Genomic DNA, 21,641 nt, shown 5'->3' on the forward strand with positions numbered 1-21,641 from the left:
CTCCTCCAGGGCCCTGGGCAGCCTGAGGTCAAGGAGGGGCACTCTCCTCCTCCCTTTCAAGAGCGGTTCTGAGGATCCGCAGGAGGAAGAGAAATGAAACCTCTCGGCCCAGCGCTTGGCACGTCGTAAGTGCTCAGCAGATGTGCCCCATTCTTGTCAACAAAGGGATTAGCGCCAGCCCAGCTTCTTCTCCGGCAGATTCTAGCAGGTCGAGGAATTTCTGGACCCGGGTCCGGGCAGGCATGGGCGAGGTTGACATCTGTTTATCTCAGCGCAGACTTGCAGCGTTGATCTTGCCAGATGCACAGCTTATTTTCTGCTCATTGATGTCGTCTCCAGGAGCCTCCCGCCACCCCCCGGCTGATGGGCTTTCTGGAGGCTGTGATCCGAGAGCAATTTTAGATATGGTTGGGCCAAGACCATTTCTCCCAGCCCCCACGCCCCTCCCCTGCACCCCCTCCCTGGCTATTAGGTGTCGTCAGAAGCAGGTGAAAATGACCTTTCATTGTCCCACATGCTCTTCTCTTTCCACTTTTTATTTGGCTGCAGAGAGGGTCTTGCTGTTGTAATTGACCTCTAGCCCATTGAACCTCCCGTGGTGTGGGTGTGGGTGTGGGGTGGTGGAACTGACTGAACTGACCCCCCAGCTTGGGACAGGTGGGCCCCATTGTGGTCATGCCCTCGGGCCTTATGGAGACCAGAGCATTTCCAGCTGTGAATTGGGCATAGTCCCAATGGTCAGAATGTGGAAGCTTCCAGAAACACAGAAGTGAAGCCCTGTGGTTTAGGTTCACCGCTGCCTCGGCCTGGAACTGGGCTCCTGGTTGTTTCCTGATGCCAGCTTGCCAACCTCAGGTGCCTTAGGCTTTATAGCGGCAGGCAGGGGGCCCAGCGTCTGGGTCTGTCCTCCTCGAAGGCTCTGTTGAAGCAAACCCTCATGCTCCTCGTTTTCTTGTTCTAGGCGTTGGCATCCAACACATAAGCCCTCCAGCTTCAGACCACAGCCATGCCAGCATCCATCCCTTCGCTGGTCAGAACCTCTGCCTTCCCCATCTGTCTGCCTCCTACCACCCTCTCAGACTATCAGGCCCCTGCCCCCTTCATCCTCACTCTCTTTTCTCTTTTTATACCAGATGCATAGCTCTCCCCTGGGGAAACCACTCGCCCTGCAACCCTCTTACTAGGGCTGTTTGTTCCTTGAGCCCCCACATACCGTTCTCCCTTCTCCTCTGCATCCGTTTTGCAGCTAGAGGCCTCTCTGCAGCCATGTCACTCCCCTGCCGAAAACCCTCCACAGCCTCCCATTTTCTTAAGACGGAGCATATAATTCTCACTGTGGCCGCAGCCTTGCCTAGCTCTCCAGACTCATCTTGAACAACTTCCTTCCTCTGGCTTCTGGTTCAACCTGTTTGCTCCAACCTCACATCTGCTTATCCTCTAACTCTCAACTCAAGCTGTTCAGCACGGAACGCTCTCTGACTGCCATGCCTCGCCCAGGCTTTTAGAACCATGAACCTCTCCCTGGGGCCACTTTCCAGGGTTACGCTTTTGCGTGCATGTGTCTATCTGGCCAGTATTGTCTATACGCAGAAAGCTCCATGAGAGCAAAGACTGCCTGTTTTACTCATCAATGAGTCCCCACAGTCTTGGCAATAGTAGGTGCTACATGTCCATTTGTCAGATGGATGAATGGGGGCAGGTGGGTGGATGGATGGACCAACAGATGAGTCGGTGGGTGGGCAGGTGGATAAATGGATGGCCAGGACTTCTCCCAAAGACATAACATTTGCAGGTGCATTTTGAAGTAGAGCAAGGAGAAGCACAGAGACGCCAGCTGCCAGCCCCATCTTCTCTTTGCTTGCAGACTGAGTCATATCCATGCTTCATCTGACATTCTGGTAGACAACGCTGACTTCGTTAATTTATGCATTCATGAGTCACGGCACGCATCCCTGCCGTGGTGTAGGTGACAGGAGAGCATGCATTTGACCCCTTGTTCTCGAAGAACTCACAGTTTGCTGGAGTCTGTAGACAGGAAGATACATCATTACCTTTCAGTGAGAAGGACTTAGAAATGGGACTATGGAGCGATCGCTGTGGTTTTACAACTAAGCTTTGTGGGGCTGGGGTGGAAGTGGGGTTGGAGGGGATAGGCTTGTGAGGGGGCTGAGCAGGCAGGGCTCTGGCTGCCCATCTTTACAGCCAGAGAATCCACATTCTTCTGTTTTATACATTGAGATGCTCCAGTAGGGTTTTCTCTGCTAAAAGCGTTGGAAATTGCCATGTTTCCAGAAGCTCCGAGAATGATTAATTCTGCTGAAGAGAGGAGTGGGCAGGCTTCTTGGAAGAGGGGGCGCTGGGGCAGAGCCTCTCGTTAATTTTGTTTAACTTGGCTCTAAATGCTCAGTGAGAAACATGTTCAATAGTAAGAAATAGAAACGAAAAAAGCAACCATCATCTCAGAAACCACCTTTTACTTTTAAATGTTTCTACTGTGTGTGTGTGTTGTTGTTGTTTTTTGCAAAGCTGAAGTCTTCTATATATTAAATTGATATCCTGATTTTCTTCACTCACCATTAGAACATTTATTATTTCCCCCCTGTTACTGTCACATTTTCAAAGAACTTAAAACTTGGTATCAGTCAAAAAGTTGTCCTACCTGGCATCTTGGAGCAAACACTGTCCCCTTCTCCTGAAGTGTGGCCCCGGCCCAGCAGCCCTGGCCTGCCCGGGGCTTATTGAACACGGAGAGTCCCAGGCCCCCACCTGCCTGGCTGTTCAGAACCCGCCCTGTGATCGGGTTCCCTGTGGTCTCGCACACGTTGAAACTTAAGAACAGCGCTGGTGCCACCTGCCTGTTTGACCTTCTAGGACCCAGCTTCTGTGAAGTTCCATGTTAACCCATAGGAGAGGATAACTGATAAACGACTTCCACCAGAAAAGATGAAAGTGATTTCTGTCTGGCTGAAACTATAATACAAAAGGTTATATAAGCTATAATATATGCACCTCTCGGGAATTACCGAGTTTTGTATCCAGTTTCAGAATTCTTTTGTTTGTTTGTTTTTCCGTCACTACACATTTACAGTTGTGCTTATGGAAAATAATACAGTAATTAATAAGTAATAATACGAGAATAAATGCTGGCCCAGCCGGCATGGCTCAGTGGTTGAGCGTCAGCCTATCAACCGGGAGGTCACAGTTTGATTCCTGGTCAGGGCACATGCCTGGGTTGCAGGCTCGATCCCCAGTGGGGAGCGTGTAGGAGGCAGCCAGTCGCTGATTATCTCTCATCATGGATGTTTCTATCTCTCTCTCCCCCTCCCTTCCTTACTGAAATCAATAAAAATACATATTTAAAAAATTAATTCTGCACATCCGGTGCTCACCACTGTAAACTGACTTTTGCCCCACCCTGTAGTCAGAGCCTTCTTTGAACTGCCTTTGCCAGCCTGCTGATTCCCACAGTAACGAATTAAATGCGTCTTTAATTAACATGTATTCGCTGTATTTCTATATGAGAGTCATGGTTTACGTTTTTGAGAATCATACTGTGACAGCCAGATTTATCATCGCCATTGTCAGTAGCTCTGTGGGATTCCACTTCAGGAGTGATCATGACACTGACCTCTTGCCCTGTGGTTGGACATTTAGAATATTTCTACTTCTGCACCAATTTAAATAATTCTGCAGCGACCCTCTTTGAATAGAAAACTTTTCCTGTTTCGGGTAAATGTTTAAGTGTGGAACTCATGGATCAAAGAGGAGGAACAGCTCTACCGATCTGGATAGAGTGTTGTCCCGAGGACTGAAGGGTTGTGGGTTCGATTCCAGTCAAGGACATGTCCCCAGTTGCAGGCTTGATCCCCGTGCAGGAGGCAACCAATCAATGTGTCTCTCTCACATCGATGTTTCTCTCTCTGTGTCTCTCCCCATCCCTTCCACATCTCTAAAAATCAATGGAAAAAATATCCTCGGGTGAGGATTAACAACAACAAAAGATAGGAACGTTTGTAAGGTGAGCAGTATTGGAGTTTGTCACACGGGGAACAGAAAGGCATTCAGAGGGATAAAAAGCCAGGTCTCACAGGGGAGATGATGCTCACTGGCCAGAATGTCATGAATACACAAACATCTGGGGAGGGGACCAGCTTGTACCCTGTGCTGTAATACAGATTCAGTATAAAGGGAAGCCGTCGATCCTGTAAACTGAGAAGCAACGTGATGAGTCCTGTGTTTTACAAAGACAGCAGCTGTGAGGCTTCTCCCCGCCTCCTGAAACGGTGCTGGTGAGAGAACAGACCTTGACCTGGGGCAGCCACTGGGGGTGGGACGAGGGGTCAGAGAGAAAAGATGTCTAGAGACAGGATGCGTCCGTGGTGGAGGCGAGACCTGCTTGTCTTGTCTGTCCCCGGAGCCCAGGCTGCTTTTCTTCCCTTTGGGTTTCCATCTAAGACGGGACTTCTTAGAGCCGCAGGATGCTGGGATCTCCACCCACAGAGGAGTTTATCCGAGCCGCGATGGGCGGGAACCAGCCCTGCCAAAGCATCAAGCGCACGTCCAAGAAGCTGACCGGCATCACTAAAAATAATAAAAGATTAAGCACGCATTCCGGGGAAGTGACGGCGCATTCTTGCGGAACTTGCCAGACTAAACTGTAGCGGAAACTCTCCCTGTGTCTGTCTCCACGGAACCAGACCTCCCGGGTGGCTTCGATGGGATGCAATGTCCCTGAGAAGCCAACAGGGTCACCCAAAGGGCTGCTCCTCGCAGCTGACCCCCTGGGAGCTCACAGCCGGTCTCGGCGCTTCATGGTCAAGAAGAAGCTCCAGCAGCTTTCATTCCGCGACCGCACGCCGGGATCTTACATAAACGATGTCATGTCCCTTTCAGACCCCAGTCCACAGAGGAGGACACAGAGTCGTGTCCTGGTGGCCTCAAGTCACGCTTCTTGGCCAATAGTGTCGCGTGGTTCATCTGGACAGGACACCACGAGAGAGTCTAAATGTGGGAGGTGATTCGACACACGGCTTCTTAGGGGCAGGAACCCAAAGGCATGACTCTGACTTTGGGACAGGACTCTCTCATCGGAACCAGATAGAAAACAGTGGGCTTAGGTGACAAACGTTAGAGCCCATTGCCATCCCGCCACCTCCCACTCCCAGGCACCCTTCCTTCAGCGTGGCCTCGTGCCTGAAAATCATCCTTGGTCAGAGCCCCTACGTGGGTGGCTGGATAAAGAAAGCAGCAGCGTCTTCACACGGTGAGATGCTGTCCAGCAATGAGAACAAACGGGCCACAGCCCGGCTCCGTCTCCCAAACATGATGTTGAATTCCAGGTACATCGAGGACAAAAGCAGGGGAGGCTAATCCAGGCTGGTGGAAGCCAGGCTGGTGTTACCCTCGGTGGGAGATGAGACTGGAAAGGAGGGTGAAGGGGCTCCGGGGGGGGGGGGGGGGGCGCGGGGTTGGTCACATTCAGAACTTGATCTCGGTACGGGTTCCGCAGATACGCTTAGCATTGAGTGCATGGAAACTCCGTGAGCTGTGCACTTAGGTTAGGTAAACCTTTCTCTATATTAGATGTCAATAAATCATTTTTAAAAATTAAAAAGTAGCCAACCATGCCCAACCTCAAAAAGAATGTCCCTGCCATCCATGACGATGCTAATAGGAGCACACCTCCCCCGCCCCGCCCCCCCCACGCGTCCTGGGTGAGCTCTGCCAGGTGCTGTGCTGGGGGTCTGTCTGAATTACCCTTGGATTCTCTGGGAGGTGCTGTTCTATCCCTGTTTTGCAGATGAGAAAAATGAGGCTCAGAGAGGTCAGGGCCTTTGCCCAAGGTCACACAGCTAGTGAGCATGCGTCGCCAAGAAGCCTCACGTCCGTTCCCAGAGCGCCTGCCAGGTTTTGTAGGCAGCTTTTCTTCCATTTGCCTTCAGGTGGGAAGGGGTGGTTTCTGCTCTGGTTCGCTCCAAGTCCAGGCTGGGCTCCGTCCTGCCAGGGCCACTCCCGGCGGGAAGCGCTCTCACTCTCGCTGCCTTTGCCTCCTAGGTGGTGTTCGAGGCCTTGCACAACCTGGAACCCCGTGGCTACGTCGTGGGGTGGATCATCGCCATCAGTTTGCTGGTGGGGATCCTCATCTTCCTGCTGCTGGCCGTGCTGCTCTGGAAGGTGAGTCTGCGATCGCGGGTCCCCAGAGGCCCCCACCTCTGGGCGCCCGGCCCTCCTGCCTCGCGGGTGAGAACCTCTTGGGAGAGGATTCCTGCTGGAGCGTCCTTCACAGGGCAGGTACGGCAGACGGGTGGCAGCGTCACTCAAAACAGGAGCCTGGGGAGTAACCTCTGGGACTTAGCTGGTGTACCATTTATTTGGGGTCGGGGGGAGTACAAGGTACAAGAGAAGGAACTACAGAGAGACTCACTGTTTCTGCCCCATGTGGAATAAGAGAGCGATTTCTTGGTAACTGAGATGGGCTACAGGCCCCGAGTCCTGCCAGTCGCTGCATCGTAACTTCTCCCACCCCAGGGTGGTGCGTGGGTAGGTGACCCGGTGTAGACTTGCCCCGCCTCCTTCCCCAGGAGCACCTGCTCATCCTTTGTGACTTACCTCTTGTCACTTCCTCAAGGAGAAAGGGGTGTCCTCGCCCCCAAGTCTAGGATGGTTTCTTGCCTCACAGTCTGCTCTCAGAGAGCTGGAGTCCTTACCCTTCAGAGCCTGTGTTCATCCACAGCGTGTCCCCAGTGATCCGATGAAGGTCTGTATCTCCCACTAGCCAGCTATGTTCCTGGTGGGTGGGGCCCTGTCTGTTCTTGTTTCCACGGTGTCCCGGCTCCTACAGTAGCGCCAGGGACCGGAGCTGGGACTCCCGGACACCAGAGCCCTGCCTTCCCAGATTTCCAGGTTTCAGATGCAGGCGGAAACAGCCTCTTACATTATTAAGAATGGATGCTTTACATTTAAATAAGTAGTTTCGTTGGGATTACAAAATAATTTGTATTTAGTGTTTCAACATAATAAGAGGGGGGAAAAAGCAAAGCCCTAGCTGGTTTGGCTCAATGGATAGAGCATCAGCCTGCAGACTGAAGGGTCCCGAGTTCGATTTGGGCCAAGGGCACATGCCCGGGTTGTGGGCTCGATCCCCATTAGGGGGCGTGCAGGAGGCAGCCAATCAATGATTCTCTCTCATCATTGATGTTTCCACCTCTTTCTCTCCCTCTCCCTTCCTCTCTGAAATCAATAAAAATAAATTTTAAAAAAGAGGAAAAAAAATTGTAAAGCACTCAGAGTCCACGTCCCAGAAATAACCATGGTGACACAGTGCTGCCTCTTCCTGGCCCTTTTCTGCAAAATAGACACAGGCCAGGCATTCTCCGGGCGTTTGCTTGGTTGAGTAGCATGTTACATGCTTGTTACATTTTCCCAGAATATGCTTGATGTATTTTCAGGTGTAAGACCTCTAAAATGAAAGCGTTGGGCTTAATTATTCATCTGGAGAAGTATAATAACTACGCTTTTATCTAAGAAGTCTAGAAACACAGAAAAAATAGTGTTTTATTGTACACTAGATGCCCGGGGCACAGGATTTGTGCACTGGTGGGGGGCGTGGCCTGCGGGGATCAGCATGCTGTGGGAGCACCGCTCATCCCAGTCAGCCAAGCAGCGCTCCCACTGTGAGAGCTCACTGACTACCAGGGGGCAGCTCCTGCATTGAGGTCTGCCCCCTAGTGGTCAGTGCTTGTCAGAGCAACTGGTAAAGCGGTCATTCTGGTCATTCTGCCATTTGGTTGCTGGGCTTTTATTATATAGGATTTTTCAGATTGACAGTTGGACCTAATCGCTGATGGCTTTAAGTTTAGAGATACTTCACCTGAGAAGGTGTCTGGAAGTTGAAGGACAGTATTTTGAGCCCTGGCTGGGTAGCTCAGTTGGTTAGAGGGTCGTCGCAATACACCAAGGTTGCAGGTTCAACCCCCCCCCCCTCCCCGGTCAAGGGCATAATACAAGAGTTAACCAGTGAAGGCATAAATAAGTGGAACAATATATCAGTGTTTCTCTCTCTCTTTCTCTCTGCCCTTTCCCTCCCTTCTTCTTTCTTAAAGTCACATTTTAAGATAAAAATTTTTAAAAGAAAAGTATACTGAGCATATTACATGAAAATACGTTTATCTTACATCCCATGCATTTCAGGCACCAGGCGTCTGTTCACAGTATCTAGTCATCTTTCCATGTCGTTAACAACCTGTTTCCAGCGCTGCCTTAAGGCTGCAGGGCCTGCAGATTACTCACCCACCTCTGATGTTGGAATTTAGGTGGCTCCCGGGTTCACACTTCTTTCAACAGTGCCGCGGTGAATAACCTTGGAGCCAAATATTTGCACAAATCCTTCGTTATGTGCTTAAGATGAAATCCTGGAAATGGCATTACCGAGTCAAAAGAAATGTGTATATCAAGCCTTTTATCACATATTGCCAATTGCCCTCCAGAAAGGTTACACCATGCACCCTCCTGTAAGCCGTGTATCCTAAGTGCCCAATTTCCTGTATATTTGCCAGGAGTGGATATTACCTTCTTTTTTTAAAAATCTGCCAATTTGTTGTTTGTTTAATCAGTGTGGCCGGATGGATTCTTAATGCTTCGTTTTCTCCAACCCCTTCCTGCTGAGACAGCCGCTGGTCTGTGGGCGGAGAACAAAGCCAGCTCAGTGTGTGAGATCTGAAAAGACAGTAAGGGCTTTGGGGTGTGTGTGTGTGTGTGTGTGTGTGTGTGTGTGTGTGTGTGTGTCCCTTCCTTCCGTCTGCCTTTGCATGGGCTCTTGAGATGAGAAGAAGTGCCATCCTCCCTGACTGGGTGTGTGGGACAAGACAGGGACACAGAGTGAGCAGTGTGTCCACTTGCTGTCATGGCTCGGATGCCCTCCTTCTGGCCTCCCTCTTGGCTCTGCTGCACGGGGGTTCCCATCTCCCGAGCACATGCCTTCACCCGCATCTGCTTAGCTTTTCTTGTGTTTGACTGAAGCAGTGGTCGGCAAACTCATTAGTCAACAGAGCCAAATATCAACAGTACAACGACTGAAATTTCTTTTGAGAGCCAAATGTTTTAAACTTAAACTATATAGGTAGGTACATTTTATTAACTTAATTAGGGTACTCTTAAGGCTTAGGAAGAGCCACACTCAAGGGGCCAAAGAGCCACATGTGACTCGTGAGCCACAGTTTGCCAACCATGGGACTAAAGACTGTGGTCGCAGGAGGTGGCTGCCGTGGGGTAGCCAAGACCCTGAGGTCACCCAGCTGTGTGTGACCCAAAAGAGCCAGGACCATGAAGGCAGACATCCCCCTCGACCGTGGCCTGGGGAGGACAGCAGAGGGCGGCAATCACAGGGCCTTCACAAGGCGAGGTTTGACCTTGCATTTGGTTTGGGTTTTCCAGGCAACAGAGGGCAGGTGGATAATCCATGCAGAGGAAGAGGAGGTGAGAGATGAGCAGGCTTCGTGGGGGGCGGCTTGTGAGGTGTGTCAGGGGAGGGCAGTCAGTGGCCGCCGTGAGATGACCCCCCTCAGCTGGGATGGGCCCGCCTGACCAGGAGAAAGGGGGACCATGAGGGTCTGGAAGCAGAGCAGTGGTGTGGCTTCATCTATTTCAAGAGGGAGATCTGGGGACAGGATGGGGACGAGGTCCATCTCCAGGGTGGGGAGGAGGGGACCCAGTTAGAAGAGGCAGGGGGTGTTGGCCAGTTGGACTTGAGGGGTCGGGAAGGAAACAGTATGTGTCTCTTGCTGGCTTTAGAGTAGGTGGTGAGTGGCTTCCCTAAGCAGGTGAGGACGGCAGGGCTGGGAGTCGTTGTGGAAGAGAAGGAGTTTACTGTCAGGCTTTGTGAGTGCGGTTGCCTCCGGGAGACGAGACTTCCTCCCAGTCACCCTCACCAAGCAGAGGGCAAGTCAACAGAAGGACGTTCTATCACCTCACTAGCCTGGGCAGTTTTCTCTTCTGTTTCTAGGGCTGAATATATTTATCTCAGCCATTTTTTTCAAGTTGCATGCACACACACACACACACACACACACACACACAGAAATGTATTCATTGCCACTTAAGCAAGAGAGAGAATTCTAAGGATGCAAGGTCCTCATCGATACCAAAGGAAATGTGTGTATTCAGACCCAGAAAATGTCCACAAACCAAAGCAGGCACTCTCCCTCCTCCCCACCATTCCCATTGTCCTACACAGCCCTTCCCCCTGCTCCTCTACACGCCTGCATCATCTTCTCCATAGCAGACCAGCTTTCTCCATGCTTCCCGACACACGGGAGGGAATGGTTGCTCCAGTCACCTCTGATTCGTGTTCTAAAGTCTTAGAGACTCTGATTGGCTTAGCTCCTGTCAACTGTGGCTAGGGACAGGGAGTTGGCTGGGAGACAATCAGACTGGACCGGTTTTGGTCCCATGTCTCCCGCTAATCCAAACAGCTGAGGCTGGGGTACGAGAAAAATGCAAGATGGCAGTTTGAGGTAATGGGGTGAAAGTGGGGGTGAATCCCAGAAAAGAAAGAGACTAAGCAGATACCCCAAAGGCATTCACTCCAGCAGGGTTTCATGGCTGTTGGTGGTGCTGATGCCTGAATTGCAGGCTTTTATATTGTATCAGTTAGCTATGGCTGCGTAACAAACTGCCCCCCTGAATTGAGTGACTTTAAACAATCATTACATCGTATCATACAAACGTGTGGGTTGGGAATTCAGGAAGGGTTTGGCTGGTTGCTTCTGTGCCACATGACATTGAGTGGGGCCACTCAGTGGCATTTACCTGGTGGCCAGTCTGGTCTGAGGAGTCTGAGATAGCTTCACTCACATGCCTGGCACATTGTGGGGATGGCTGGGAGGCTGGGCTCAGCTGAGCCCCTCTTCCTCACCACGGAGACTCAGGGCCCATCCGTGTGGCCCTTCCAGCGGAGTGGTCTGTCTCTGTCTGTGGTGGGAGGCTCCAGGAGAGCGTGGTAAAGGCTGCCAGCCCTGCCAGAGGTAGCAGCTCAGCCCTCACTCCATCAGTTAAGTGACCAGAGATGATGGCTGAGCCGTGTACGCCCTGAGAGGTGAGGAGGACTTGGCAGGTGAAGGAGCCCGTCCCACCAGCTCCTGGCCCTTCTGGATGTCGCTGTGGTGCTACTCACACACCCATCACCCGCTGTTGATCTAAAATGGAAACCCAGAGCGGAACTCCAGGCTCCCTGCCTCCTCTCCCTGTGACTCTGGGCAGACCCCAGAGTCTTCTAGAAGGACTGCCCGCTGGCAACTCAGCCACTCTCTCATGCTTGGCGGCAGCAGGCCCTGGCCCCAGCGCAAAATCCACAGCGAGGGCCTTGAGCTAACCAGACCCTTCTACAAATACTGAAATGGATCCCAGTCAACTTGCCCAGAGCCGGGATGTTCGCAGACACCGGGAGCCATAATTTAAACTTCATGTGCGAGGATCACAGGAGCCTGCCAAACCACCATGCAGGAAGAAAACTTTGAAATACAAAGCCAAGCGCTTTTAAGGGGCGAAACTTCAAATGAGTCCCTTCTCCTTTCCCTTAGCTCCTGGCGGGGTCTGAAGCGGCCTGGGCCCGGTGCCTCTTGAAGACAATCTTAAAGGCCTGTTTATAGGAGGACGTTCCCTAGACGTTTTCTTGTTCAGCGGTTCAGTAGCGATAACAACTTTGTCTGTGACCTGTACCTTTAAGAAGTGCTTTCAGTCATTAAGCCAGCCTTTGAGTCAAGTGGTAAGAGGATAAAGGTACTGGGATGTCTTTCACTTAGAAGAAAAAAACCTCATTTGGGGCCCCAGGCAGCTCTCTGCTTCCTCCCTCCTGTATGCAGTTTGCCAAAACACACAGGCGGCCACTCAGCGAGGGAGAAAACTCGGCCGAGGAACCTGTCCTCTCTCTCCTGTTTGCCCCGCGCACGCCAGGATGGCCTGGAGCAGAGGGCAGTGCCATGGCCTGGCCAGCCCTGTGGCCCGCCCTTCCCAAAGGCCCCGGCCCCGCGGCCCCTCCCTCTGACCCGTGGTGAAGAGAGGGCTGCAGAGTGTGTTGTCCGCCCTCAGAAAAAGGACTGCCTCAAACTTGACCTCAGCTGGAGCTATCCCAAGAGCCTGCTGCTTTCGAGCTGGCTTTGGGCTCCTGGTTTTTATTTGAGAGCATGACTGCCAACCCCCAGCAGAAGCACTTAGAAAAATAAATCTGCGAAATGGCTCAGAGAACGTGTAAGGTTTGGCAGTCTCCCCCCCCCCCACCCCCCGACCCCCGGGAGTCGCTGGGGTCGTCACCTTTCCTCCAGCCAGGCTGGGGAAGCCATCCTTGCTTCTCCAAAGGAAAAAGAAAAATGCACAGACATGCATACACGAGTCCGTACCACACGCATGCACGCATGCACATGCGCGCGCAAGCAGCCATCACGCTGTCTCAATTAAAACCATGTGCCAGAGACACTCCGTGGGGCTTATTTATGTTTGAAAGTAAATACTGGGCTGATGTTGCAGGGTTGACATCTCGAGGCAGAGACATGCTGTGTAAATAGTCAAGAAACTGAAGAGACCCATAAACAGGAGGCCTGAGTCCAGCCAAAGAAGGAGTGTGCCCGAGCCCTGGGAAGAGCTGCCCAGAAGGCAGCCCAGAGGCCAGGGAAGGCGGGGGTGGGGGTCGCACCAAGACCAGATGTCCTGGAGTCCAGGCCAATCTCCCTCTCGCACCCCAAAGAGCCCGGGGCTGCCGGCTGCAGACCCCAGGACTCAGTCTAGCCTTGTTTCCTCCTAGGCCCCCGCCTCCCTAATTAGAGCTATTCGGGGGGGAAATCTGCTGTTTCCCTAGATGTTTTCTGGTAGCTTTTTGGTACGAGTTTATCAGAAAAATGGTGTGAGTCCGTCCAGAGGCTCAGGGAGCTGCTGTTGGGGGCCGCGGGACCCTCGCAGACTAACGGCCAGGAAGCACTGTGCTCCCTCGGCTCTCAGCTCAGCGACACTGGGCTTGCTCTCTCCTCTCCAGCTCCATGCCCGTTTCCTCTGCGGCGGACAGGACAGTGATCAACAGGGCCTTTTGCCCCTCAAGTGGCAAAGGAAGCCCTGGAAGGTTCCAGAAAAAGTGCAGAAAAACATTGACTCCATTGGGTTGGAATTGAGTGTGGGGGGATTTCCCACATGCTCGGCGTGAGCTCAGCTGGCAGCAAAAGCATAGGCTTGCCCAACGCTTCTCAAAGTTTCCTCCCCAACGCAACCATGAGTCCTCGCGGGAGGGACAGTGTGTGCCTAAGGAAGGCCTTCTGCAGGAGAGGTAGGCCTTTGAAGTCTTGCTTGGTCTTAATTTTTAAGAATGTTGTAATTCTTCGTAACAGATCCATACCTTAATAGAAAAGTTGAAAATTCACTTTTCCAAAAACTCTCAGAAAAGTTGGCATCAGGCAAGGACTGTGTGCCTGTCCCTTCTTCGTGTGCCCCACAGGCTGTAGTCCCAAGTTGGCTTTGGGGACCGACCTAAAAAGCCGTGGCTGTGTTTCATGGCCCGAGGAGGTTCGAGAAGGCCACGGGTCTCATGGGCAGAGACAAAGACACTGGGGCTCAGAGCCAGCAGATGACGTACCCCGTGGCGCACAGTCGTTCATTGGTGCCTGGGCGGTAATCGGGACTCTGGGGTCCCCGTGCCACGTCTCTGGCCTGTACCGCCCCTCTGAGTAGGTCCTGGGCACTGGCAAACCTCGTTGACACAGTTGTTTGGGGGACCACTGCTTGGTAAACTCAGAGCCAGGGCTTTGGGTTCTGTACCAAAAGCCCAAACCAGGCTCTGAGCAAAAGCACTAAGGCGATCGGCTCATTTTCGGAAATCAAATTCGTTCGGTCACGTAATAAGCAGCGTCGGTGTGACAGAGACCCCACTAGACGACAGGGCACCTTTGTGCAAACTAGTAAACAGCGCCCCCTCCTCCAGAAACTTAATTCCGTCTGTCCGAAATTCAGACTCTACTGGTTTCCTTGGAAAAAGTCTCTCTACTGACACCTGCTGGGAAATAGTTGAAATAAAGTCTGTGCCTCTATCTGTGATGTGCGTTGTTGGCACCTCCTTCCCGCTAACAGGCTCTCCAGCTGTGCGCAGCCTGCGCTACTGTACCCAGCGCTCCCTCCCCATGAGAGTGGGCTGTGTTTTAAGACATGGTCTTCGCCTCCAAGGAGCAAACATCAGTGGCAGATGCAACCTTCCCTCTGGAGACCACACCGAGGTCGTGTTGGCCACAGGGTTCTCCATACACCGCAGTGTTGGAGTGGGGCATAGCGTGGGTCAGGCGGCGTTAGGACTAATGCTGACGCCCGTTCTTTGGGAAGAAAAGAGCTTGCTTCTGGGTGCCTGCAGGAGACGACAGCACCTTCACGTTTAGGCAACAAATGTGACACCCATGAAACATGAGTACACGTGTGAGCCAGTCCAGGCGCTCTAAATCCTTGCTAGGTTGTTTGTTCACTCTGCGTCAGATCTTCAGGCTAGCATAGCTCTGAGAGAGTGGCGACCTTTGTCCTTCTTAGAGAGGGACAAGGAGGGTCTGTTCCGACAGGACAAGGCACAGTGACGCTCTTTCTATCTGAACCCCGTCAGCTGCCTCTCTGCCACCCTTCCTGGGGCTGTTCATTCATTAAGTCAGACAGAACACGAGGAGTGCTGTGTCAGTTAACGCATGCTGCGTAACAAACCACACCAAAGTCTAGGCGGGGTGGGGAACCTTTTTTTCTGCCAAGGGCCATTTGGATATGTATAACATCATTCTCGGGCCGCACAGAACTATCAATTTAAAAATTAGCCTGCTGCCCAGCCGGCATGGTTCAGTGGTTGAGTGTCAATCTATGAACCAGGAGGTCCAGGTTCAATTCCCGGTCAGGGCACATGCCCGGGTTGAGAGCTCAATCCCTGGGGTGGGCAGGGGGCAGCCTATCAATGATTCTCTCTCATCATTGATGTTTCTATCTCTCTCTCTCCCTCTCCCTTCATCTCTGAAATCAATAAAAAATATATATGAGGTTAAATTGGCCCGCTACATTTGGACTAACTCACCCCTAATGCCTTGGCAGGGCCAGACCAAATGATTTCTCGGGCCTTATACAGCCCACAGGCTGGATGTTCCCCACCCCTGGTAGTGGCTTAAAAGCAACAACCATCTCTATAGCTCCCAAGTCCGTGAGTTGGACTGAGTTTAACAGGGTGGCCCTCCAGGCTCAGCTGGACTCACACCCACTTCTGGAGGCAGTGGGGGTAGTTGGTGTAGGCCAGTGGTCGGCAAACTCATTAGTCAACAGAGCCAAATATCAACAGGACAACGATTGAAATTTCTTTTGAGAGCCAAATTTTTTAAACTTAAACTACATAGGTAGGTCCATTGTTATTAACTTAATTAGGGTACTCCTAAGGCTTAGGAAGAGCCACACTCAAGGGGCCAAAGAGCCGCATGTGGCTCCCGAGCCGCAGTTTGCCGACCACGGGTGTAGGCGGTCCCCAGCTGGGTGGATGCTCATCTTTCAGCAGGCCAGTCCATACTCAATCTCATGGCCCGGCAGGACTCTGGGAAAGTGAGCAGACGCGTGCAAGGCCATGTGAGGCCCAAGCGTGGACCTGACAGAGCATCTCCTCCATCGCATCCAGTTGTCAAAGCAAGTCACAGTGCAGATTGCAGGTGTGGGAAACAGACTCCACCTGCCTGATGGGAATTGCTGCAGAATCACGTGGCACAGGGCAGGGATACAGGGGAGTGGAGGATGGTGGGCACCTCTGCAGAGTCTCACTGATGCCGAGTACAGATGAGATGCTGAGCTCTCGGGGGTGGAAAGCCAGCGTCCTGCCTTCAAGGAGTTCTAAGACAAAAGCAAAATGAGAAGGGAGCAGACCGTTGAAATTCAGCTTGATTAGCGCCACGGTAGAGATAGGTTACTTGTCTGGAATTGAGGGTGAGTAACCCGGGATTACTGAACCATGACCCCATCAGCAGGCAGAGCTACATGCCAAAGAACCTCATTTCCGTGTTATATCCAGCCCTATTGGCATGATTATGTTCTCTTCGGCACAGAAGGGCCACATGACATTTTTCCCATCGACCATCTTTCTCTTTCAATAATGATCGCTCAAGCAGTAACTTCCCAGGCAGACATTTCCATTCAAACTTGGGTTGCTTTTCTGTGGGTGTGCTTCGAGGGCAATGACAAGGACCTTTTCCTATTTATCCAGAACTTTCAGGCCAAGCCCCTTTTCCACATCCCTTGCAGAGGGGAGACAGCCGTGGGGAGAGAAAAGTGCATTTGTGGGGTTGTCAGAAAGTGGGGTTCCCACAGAGGTGGTCTGACGCTGCATAGAAGAGACCTCAGGGCTGAAAACACGAGGACCTCCGTGTCTGCTTGCAACCCTGGCCACGAGGACTGGAGCTCACAACACGACCCTTGCCAGTTGTAAGGAAGCTTCTGGCCCTGCCCCAGTCCTTCAAACAGCACCACTCCATTGACTCCGCTCAGAGTGAGAGCTCGGGATGGCCTTGGCCATGTGGGTGGAGACGTTTCCTGGGCAGCTCTCTTGATGGTTCTCTACTTCGGCTCGACCAGTGAGCCCCCTTGGGGGGTGGGGCTAGGAAGATGGTAGCGCAAGGGAGTTCCTGACCCCGTTGCCTTCCTTGCTCAGGGAGCTCACACCGTCAGGTGACTGTGGATGCTTGTCTCGTAGAGCAGCATGAAGACCACTGCGCAGACAACAGCGGGTTAGACGTGCCGGGAGAGCAGGTTTGCTTGGTGATCTGCGCAGGGCAGGTTCATCTGGGCATTCCCTCTGGCAGCAGGCAGTAGAGATGGCGAGTCTTGAGCATTTTCAAATAGGACTACGGGACTGTAAGCTAACAGCAGCGTGGCATCACACACCTGCCGTGCAGCAGACCATGTGTGGGTCTCAATCCTCTATTCACGGGGATTGAACGGAGGATTTAAGGGAGGCCATTTACTTGGAAGGTGATCTCAGGGAACACGGCTCAGAGCAGGGAAACAAGGCAGGGAAGAGAAGGAAGCCAATCCAGGAGGCGTTCAAGCTGCTTAGCACTGCGGGCACGTTCCACTGGGAAAGTGCGGGACGGGCACCTCGGGGATGTCACCCCAAAGAGAGAGGGAGCTGGAGTACCCCCAGTCCGGGCAGCCATGCCTCCAGGCAGGTGCAAGGAGGGACATCTGACCTCAGGAACAGATGCCACTGATGCTGGTGAGCAAAGGACAAGAGACGCTGGGTCACCCTGGGCTACAGAAAGTTGCCTAAATATCGGGCAGTAGAGTGCCTGTAATGACTGTCTGGGCGAAACAAAAATTCATCTCACCCTGTGTGAAGAGCCAGAAGACCCAAGAGGGGAAGGTCTTTTCAGAACCGGGATAAAGGAAACTGCCGTCCGGTCAGGAACGGATGCCAGGCTCCTGGCTGTGGCACGTGCACAGGTATCAGAGAAAGACCTAGGGCTCGACTGCAGACCCGAAGACACTTCCCAAAGCCTATTATGGGAGAGCAGCAGTTATTCAATTAGTCCACGGTGGCTAGTCTCTCTCAGGATATGAATAAGTTTATTAAAACCAAATAAGCTTAGGAAATGCCAAGCCCTGGGGTTTCTTATATCCTTTCCTAAAGATGTATTAGATCCTTTACTGCTGTGTACATTGCAGATCTCTTTAAGAAAGAAAGAATGCAGCGTTTCCCAAACTCATTTGACCATGAGACCCATGTTACTCCCAAACACCTTGGAATAACTCTCTGTAACTAGTGTTCCCTGGAATACAGTTTGGGAAACACTCCACCAGAAGCCCTTTACAAGGAGCAGTCATGAGATAGCCTGGGGAAGTCCATGCATTGTGAAAAGTGGCTCCGCATAAGGCTCTGTCTAAAGCAGTCGAATCAGAGATGTTTTCCCAGCCAGCCTTCCTGGCACTGAGTCCCAGTCATGCTTCCCCTTGACCAGGTCATGCCTCCCCTCGGCCTGGTCATGCCTCTCCTCAGCCAGGTCATGCCTCCCCTCGGCCAGGTCATGCCACTCCTCGGCCAGGTCATGCCTCTCCTCGGCCAGGTCACGCCTCTCCTCGGCCTGGTCACGTCTCTCCTCAGCCAGGTCATGCCTCTCCTCGGCCAGGTCATGCCTCTCCTCAGCCAGGTCATACTACTCCTCGGCCAGGTCATGCCTCTCCTCGGCCTCATCATGCCTCTCCTCGGCCTGGTCATGCCTCTCCTCGGCCAGGTCATGCCTCTCCTCGACTAGGTCACGCCTCTCCTCGGCCTGGTCATGCCTCTCCTCAGCCAGGTCATGCCTCTCCTCGGCCAGGTCATACCACTCCTCGGCCAGGTCATGCCACTCCTCGGCCTGGTCATGCCTCTCCTCGACTAGGTCACGCCTCTCCTCGGCCTGGTCATGCCTCTCCTCAGCCAGGTCATGCCTCTCCTCGGCCAGGTCATGCCACTCCTCGGCCTGGTCATGCCTCTCCTCGGCCAGGTCACGCCTCTCCTCGGCCTGGTCACGCCTCTCCTCAGCCAGGTCATGCCTCTCCTCAGCCAGGTCATGCCTCTGCTCAGCCAGGTCATGCCTCTCCTCAGCCAGGTCATACCACTCCTCGGCCTGGTCATGCCTCTCCTCAGCCAGGCCGCCTTACAGTCCAAATGGCTGATTCCTCAGCTGCTCTAACCCGGCTTCTCTTCTGTCTGCCTTTCAGATGGGCTTCTTTCGCCGAAGGTACAAAGAAATTATTGAAGCCGAGAAGAACCGGAAAGAGAACGAAGACAATTGGGACTGGGTCCAGAAAAACCAGTGACCTGCCCCACCAGTCACATGACCCACTCATGTCACCTGTCGTCCTTGACCTTTGTATCTTCCATATTTGGAAGAAAGAATGTTCTCCAGATTTTTCGGAGGCCCCACTGATGCTGTTCTCATCTTCATTCTATCCAGCCCAGGTGCCAACCTGAGGCCGCCACTTCGGCCAGGTCACGTGACTGGAGCCCACCACTTCCTTTTTAAAGGTGAACTCTGAACTTTGGAAAGCAAGCTACAGAGCCGAGCAATATTTATGGATGCAACGTGCATGGTCAACCCTCAGGGGAAAACTGTTACCTAAAAGTATTTTTATAAATATAAGCCTTTTATACTGATTATGTCTTTATATTTGTATCGATGTTTTATTATTTCTATTAAATAGTTATATAATTCACTCAAGCACTGATATCTGGCCTGGAAACACATGTACATGCGTACAAATTTTAAAGGATAAAAATCTTACTGTTCTTTGGAACTTGCTGTGACAACAGACTTGCCGATCAAATCATGGGAAGAAGCCTCGTGTCGTGAATCCACCAAGCTTGCGGCTCTGCGTATAAACTGTGATTGTGGCCGGACCCCCAAGGCAACTTTCACGACTGTCTTGCCTGCAGTCAAGTTTGACGTTAATGTGTTAAGGAACTATAAGTATTTTCTCATAAGTACCTTTCATTGGAAGATTCCCAACAGGAATTGGGATGGAAAACCTGATTCCCAGCAGCAAGCCTGCTCTGCAGCCCCAGCAGGCATCTCACCCTCCTTCCACTGGATTAATAGGCGAATTGGAGCAACGCCAGCCGGTCATCTGGTAAACCTCAGAATGGCATCACATCCTGGACGTTGTACATCAGAGCCTGTGCACCACAAGGACTCGATCAGTGCCCCTCCCCTCAACAGAGACTTGTGTTGGATGCTGTGCTGTGTTGCCTTTGCGGGGTCCTTTGAGTTCAGAGGTCTCCAGTTCCCTGTCACTTTTGCTGATGGTAATTGCAGGTTCCTTCCCAGAGATGACCGTTCAACCTGTTCTTATTGTTTAAAATAGTGTCTTTGGTGGGGTTCCCAAGAAGCAGGCCCCAAGACGAGGCTCTGCATGCAAGTAACTAATTAAAGAAGTGCTCCCAGGGGAACACCGGTATGGGAGTGAGGGAAGCAGGGCGAGGGAGGAAGCCAGGGGAAGGTTCCATGGAGGGTAGCGTCAGCCAGATCCTGCAGAGGAGCTCTGGAGGGTAGGTTGCATCTCAGGGTTGTCCCAACCTGAGGCAAGATGGCTGAGCCTTCACACTCTTGCACCTAAGGAAGAGGTAAACCTTCCACTCCCGGTTCCTACTGGCAAAATGGCTCCATAGCTCAGGGGTAGTCCACTAAATTAGAGCTGCAGGTGCACCCCCCCCCCCACCTGGGGAGGCATACAGAAACGGTGCAGCGGGATCTGGGCAGAGCCCCAGCCTCCTCCCCTCCTCCCTGCAGGGTTGGATGCTGAGTGATGGCCTTTAATATCCAAGCTTTCTGTTTGACAGCGTTTAGTATTGGATGGGCTGGGCTGCCCAGGATTGAGTGCATTGTGGTTTTCTAAAAAGGGCGCTGAGCCGGTGGCTGTATCGTGCTCAGCACCGTACCCGGCGCCTTGGTGAACACTCAGTAACCGATAGCGGCGATGGCTGCTGCTACCGCTGCTGAACAACCATCTGATGAGGGAGAAAACATGTGCTCAGAGCAGGGTCTGGCTGAGAGTCCTTCATGGCTCCTGCTCAAGCCCCGGTCCATACAGATGGGCACCCGGTGGGAATGAGACAAAAACAAGATGAAGGACCTTTCGTATAGGACCTTGTCTACTGGCAGCTAACATGCTGGGGGACTGTGGACACCACTGGAAAGGCACAACTCAACTTCAGGGGAGATAGGTTTTCTAGACAGTTGGCTAATACTTGCAAACATCATGAAAGCTTTGGGTGCTGGGCAGCTACGAACCTGGCCTGAGACATGTGTGTGTCTTTTCGTTTCTTCTTACGTGTCGACCCTGATGCAGGAAGACAATGACTGTATCGTGGTGGCTAGGGGAACAGGCAGCAAAAGCCAGAGGGTCAAGAGTATGTATGAAGGAGGCTGATTCAGAATGAGGTTGGGGATGTTGCATCTAAGGGCTGGAGGCACAGAGGTAACCACAGGGCAGATGGAGGCGGGGAAACCAGTTCTGGCACAGAGTTTGCCTATGAGTTCTATCAAGAGTAATAAAAGCAGTCTTTAGTGGTTGTAGTTGCTCATTTAGAGGATATTTATGGGTCCCCTGCTTTGCGTCAAGCACTGAGCTAGGTTCTGGAAGCTCCCCAGAGAACAACACCACAGGCACTTTTTGCCTGCGGGGAGGCACACCTCCTGCAATGGAGTGTAGAGAGTGGATTTTTGATTTTTGATTTTCTGAAACCCCATTCACAGCTTCCCTTTGATGGGCTTTTATTCGTTGTGTCACGTTGTCCTTTAATAAATGACTTAAAATTCTTAGGCGGTAGTCCTGGGCCGGCTCCCTCGGGGGCTGGCCAAATGCTTTTATAGCCACTCCTGCAAGGGCTGCAGACACATTTGGTGACGGTGTGGAAGGCAGAGGGAAAAGCCTCGTTCCCATCAGGGTGGGCTCCTGGGGGCAGTGTCAGAACCAGATCCATTTGCTTCTGGATGGCAGACCCGCCTGAGTAGTTACGGCCCCAGGAGGTCACTGAAACTTCATGAGGCAGTTTTAAGAAAATCATATTCAGCATCAGCAGGAGCCAAGACCAGCAGCCACTGCAGGAACCTGTGTGGGAGGGACAGTGCCTCTGC

General features: G+C 52.3%; 1 protein-coding gene across 1 annotated transcript in view; it reads left to right on the forward strand.

The window, feature by feature from the left end:
• The window catches only part of ITGA9 (integrin subunit alpha 9), a 261,202-nt gene extending 239,876 nt beyond the window's left edge, over positions 1-21,326 (forward strand). The window contains exons 27-28 of the mRNA XM_059664393.1: positions 6,055-6,174; positions 18,727-21,326. Coding sequence (XP_059520376.1) covers positions 6,055-6,174; positions 18,727-18,825 — 219 coding nt within the window. The 3' untranslated portion in view covers positions 18,826-21,326. The remainder of the gene's footprint in view (positions 1-6,054; positions 6,175-18,726) is intronic.
• Positions 21,327-21,641: the final 315 nt, after the last annotated feature.

Source organism: Myotis daubentonii, chromosome 14, assembly GCF_963259705.1.
Source record: "Myotis daubentonii chromosome 14, mMyoDau2.1, whole genome shotgun sequence".
Classification (NCBI taxonomy): domain Eukaryota; kingdom Metazoa; phylum Chordata; class Mammalia; order Chiroptera; family Vespertilionidae; genus Myotis; species Myotis daubentonii.